General features: G+C 58.9%; 1 protein-coding gene across 1 annotated transcript; it reads right to left on the bottom strand.

Moving 5' to 3' along the window:
- Positions 1-122: 122 nt before the first annotated feature.
- Marcksl1 (MARCKS-like 1) lies at positions 123-2523 on the bottom strand. Its single transcript, NM_010807.4, has 2 exons — positions 2188-2523; positions 123-1387 (listed from the first exon to the last, which is right to left on the bottom strand). The coding sequence occupies exons 1-2, from the start codon at positions 2272-2274 to the stop codon at positions 872-874; spliced, it is 603 nt and encodes a 200-aa protein (NP_034937.1). The 5' UTR covers positions 2275-2523; the 3' UTR covers positions 123-871.
- Positions 2524-4419: the final 1896 nt, after the last annotated feature.

The raw sequence follows: 4419 nt of genomic DNA, 5'->3' as shown, positions 1-4419 counted from the left end.
GGCCCTGGTTGGTTTAAGTTCTTCCCCGTCTCTTGTGGGGCGTCACTTGCAGACCTACCTGCCTTTGTCCTCCAGGTCGGTGCAGTCCTCTTACCCACACCCCAGAAGACCACTCAATGAAACATCACTAAAGGGACGACATTTATTCCTTTTCCAAATGTTACAGTAAATCCGGGTGGAAGAATGGTTTTAGCAGTTAGAAAAAAAAAAAGTACAAATCTGGGGTTTGGCCATTAAAAGTTATTTACAACAATGGGAGGGGGAAAAAAAAAGACAACAAGAAGTTGTTTCACATTACAGACCTCCCTCCCTCCTGAAGCCTAACACTTGCTTATCAAGTCAGAGACATGGTTGATTTCACAAGCTGGAGGTTTGAACTTGAGTAAGACATTTATAAAAACCCAGATGGGGCAATGTCCTCCCCAGCCCAGGTGCCACTAGGCACAGCACAAGAGACTAAGAATTCAACAGGGGAAAGGCTGGACACTCAGGGTTTGGGAGTATAAGCCCCCACTTCTGGCTCAGGGGGTTGAGAAGCAGGATAAACAAAACGAACTTGGAAAAGAATTGGAAACCCAGCAATTGCCTTCTGCAGGGATGGGGCTCGGGAAAGAGGTAGGGACAGGGCATCTCACATCACTAACCTAACTTGGGAAACCGTAAGGGACCATCTTCAACTGGCCTTAAGAGTAAGACCAAATGGCTGATGGGAGAATCCACAGGAGGGCGAAAAGGGAGCGTGGCTGGGAGGGGGCAACAAGCCCCTTCCTTTCTGGGCACAGGAAGGCAGCCAGGGCACAAGGTCCAGGCAGTGACCTCACAAGGACAGCACAGTTTTTGCAGCTTAGAGATCACCCACCTGTCCCCACCCCTACTCATTCTGCTCAGCACTGGCAGGTGTGGGGCCACTCTCTGGGCCCGAGGGAGTGGATGGCTCTGCAGCCTGGGGCCCTGCCTCCTCTTCTGTGTCTCCTTCCTTGGAGGCAGCACTAGCCTCTGCCCCCTTGGCCTGGGGCTCTTGGCTCTCAGGGGTGGCAGCGGCCTTCCCTTCTTGGGCAGTGCCCTCGTCGCTGCAGGCGCTCATCTCGCCCTGCTCCTGCTCTTCCTCTGTTGGCGAGGAGGCTGAGGAATCACCCCCACCCTCCTTCCGATTTCTCTTGAAGGACAGGCCACTCAATTTGAAAGGCTTCTTGAAAGAGAATTTCTTCTTCTTCTTGGGGGTCTCCTTGGGGGCGACCTCCCCCTTGGCCTCAGCTTCCTGGCTAGGGGGCGCTGGCTCGATGGCATCACCAGTAGCCCCAGCTGCCTCATCTGTTCCGTTCACGGGTGGTGACTCCCCTTCACCCTTGGGGGTTAAGTCTCCATTGCTTCTCACGTGGCCATTCTCCTGCGGGGCAGAGGGGACAGCAGTGAGGGCCCGGGCCCTTCTTCCCCTCCCCCAGCCCGCTTCTGGCCCCTCGCAGGCCACCGCCGACATCCAAAGGCAACCAAGTCTGGCTTTGGCCTCACTCCCATCCAACATCACCCTCACCCCTCACAGGCGCGCAGGGACGAGCGCAGCCAGCAGGAGGCGCTGGGGTTCGGGCCCCCACCCCCCTCCCGCGGGGCGCGCTCTCTATTTTCCGCGCGGAACCTCACCGGGCCTGGATCCTTCGCCGGCGGGCCAGCCTTGCCCAGCACTACTGGGCGGGAAGCAGCCCTGGGGCGCTGCCTCCCCGCACCTGGACGGCCTATTTTCCCAGGCTTGCGCTTTGTGTGATCAGCCCCCACCCACCCCAGAGTCTCCCCGCATCTCTGCTCCCCACCGCTTCAAAAGCCACCGCGGGCTGCCGGGATCGGGGCTCCAGATGGGGCGCCCTGGGCGCCGAGTACCATCCCCACGGCCCTAGACGCCCCCTTGGTGCGGCCTAGCAGCGCCTTTGTTCCCGCGCGGCCTTCGGGGCGGCCTGGGGGCAGCGCCCGCGGGCCGGGCGCGAACAAAGAAGGCGACGAGCCCGGCCGGCGCCCCCTCCCGCCCCTCCCCTCGTTCGCCCGCGGGGGCTGCGGCGCCGAGAACAAAGGGACCGGGCGGGGGAGGGGGCGCCGCGTGTCCCGGGCCGGACAAAGCGCGCGGCCCCGGCCCTGGGCCCCAGAGGGGGCGAGGCCGGCGGGCTGGGGGCCGGGATCCGCCGCTCCGAGCGCACTCACCTGTCCGTTGGCCTTCGCGGGGGAAGCGCCCGCTGCCTCCTCGGCGGTCACGTCGCCCCGGGGAGCCTTAGAGCTCTGGCTGCCCATGATGGGGGTCTGCTGGGGGCGCCCGGAGCCGCCCCGCGCTGGCGCCGCAGGGGATAGTTCGGCTGGGACGGCCCGGCGGGCAGAGGGGTGGGGCTGCGTCCGAGGGGGAGGGGTACGGGGGGCAAAGCGCACTGCACCCCCGCTCCGCAGCCGACCCGCTAGCTGCGCCCACTGCTGCTGCGCTCCGCGCCAGAATGCCGCCCGCCGCCCGCCGAGCCGCCTATATGTACGCGCCCGAGGCTCGGGGCGGGGCCGGACATTTAAATGAGCACCCAATCCGGGGTGGAGGCGGGGTCGGGCCCGGGTTCCTCTCGTGCAGTGGGCAGTGCCAAGCTGTCTGGTTCCCCCATCACTTGGGACGACCAGGGGCAAGTAGGGTTCAGTGTGGAAATGAGAGAGGTTCCCGGTCGGTCCGGGAGATGGACTGGGAGGAGGCCGTCGATGAAGAAGCACTCAGTCATCCCCAGCCCACTTTCAGCCTAACTCATACTTCACAGTGGAGAGGCCCCCAGTCCCTGGTTCTACACTGGCTCCTTGAACTCTTGGAAGGGCTCACATGTCCAGACTCGTCAGACGGCTGGTGCTGAGTTACACTCTAGAAATTTGTCCAAAACTCACGCGCCCGGACACAAACACACACCCACACACACACACATACCCTGAGTTCGGCGCCCCCTCAGGCCAGAATTCAAGTCCCACCCACGTCCCTGTCAGTCTATGTGCTGTGCGGCCACCCTGGGGGGCTGACCTAACTCAGGTCAAAATGGAGATCCAACAAGTCGGTTTTCTCAGTCTGTTGGTGGCAGCTCTTACTCCTCACAACCTAAATCCATCACCAGGTCTCTGTCTCTGTCTCTCTCTGTCTCCCCACTGCCGTGTGTGTGTGTGTGCGTGTGTGTGTGTGTGTGTGTGTGTGTGTGTGTGTGTGTGTGTGTTTGTGTGTGTGTGTCTTTGACCAGAAGGCATTGCATCTTCATCCCCCTTTGTAAGCAAAGAGCCTGGGGCGCAGAGATGTTTAAGTATACCTGACTTAGGCCTGGCTTCCCTCCCCTCGAGTCTGTGACCATACACTGAGACTTCCACATATAGGTAGGTACCATAAAGCCAGGGAGGCTCAACAGACTCCAAATACCCCTTCCTGAATGTGACAGGAATCGTTTGGATTTCTTCCACAACTGTGGCACACTATTAGGGATAAACCCCCAAACCTACCCTGTTTGAAGACCTGGTCCTTCTCTGTTTCCTTCTTTGGACCAGGTAGGCCAGTTAGAATCCCAGAGTCCTTGGCTGAGCCTATATATGTTTTCCGATGTGTACAGCTACTTCCTCTTGTCCCCCAATAGGAAAGGCTTCAGGCTAGAGGAAGCCGAAGGTTGTGAAAGAAAGGCTGATGTCCTGAACAGCTCAACCAATATGTCCCTCTGTCCTAGGAGAGGCCTCCTGGGAGACCAGAAGCTGTAAGGTGCAAACAACCCCAGGGCCTGAGAAATCAGGGAACTGCACACAGATGTGACCATAGCGGGATGAGGTGGTGTCCACATTCTGTGTTTACTCCTGTGCCCATTCCCACCCTGACTCTGATGCTACAGGACTGTCTTCTCATTTCACCCCCAGCTCAGAAGAGGAAAGTGACGTGTCCCAAGAAAACAGCAGCTACCGGTAGCAGCATAGGGTGAAAAAAAAAAAAAAACCCTTAGGAATTTCCTATTGAGAAATGGGGCTGTCAGATGAGGGTGAGAAGCAAGAAGAGAATTATTTGGGGACAGGGAAGGTCACAGTGTTCCCACTGCAGGTCACTCACAGAACAGCAGCTCTCTCTACCTGTTACCACTAAGGGATGGTTGTTCTGACCTGCTCTCTGTCTCAGCCACAATAAGAGACCCACAGTGCTGCCAGGCGCTGCCTGTACTAGCTAGCAGGACTCAGATGGAGTGTGTGTGTGAGTCCTTGGGGAGGGGGGTTGAGGTCAGAGGTTAGGAGGAGATCTCAAGGCTCCTGTTCTCCAGGCACTGCCTGGTGGGGACAGAGACAAGTCTCTGGGAAGATTCCAGGAGGGAAGAACACCAGGGCTAAAGACCCCGAGGCTCTAGAGCCCCTAAGAGCCTGGGTCCCAGGGAAGGTTCTACATCTTCCCTGAACATCCCT

Source organism: Mus musculus, chromosome 4 (genome assembly GCF_000001635.26).
Source record: "Mus musculus strain C57BL/6J chromosome 4, GRCm38.p6 C57BL/6J".
Taxonomy (NCBI): domain Eukaryota; kingdom Metazoa; phylum Chordata; class Mammalia; order Rodentia; family Muridae; genus Mus; species Mus musculus.
Note: the sequence above shows the minus strand (reverse complement) of the source record. Positions and strands in the feature narration are given on the sequence as shown.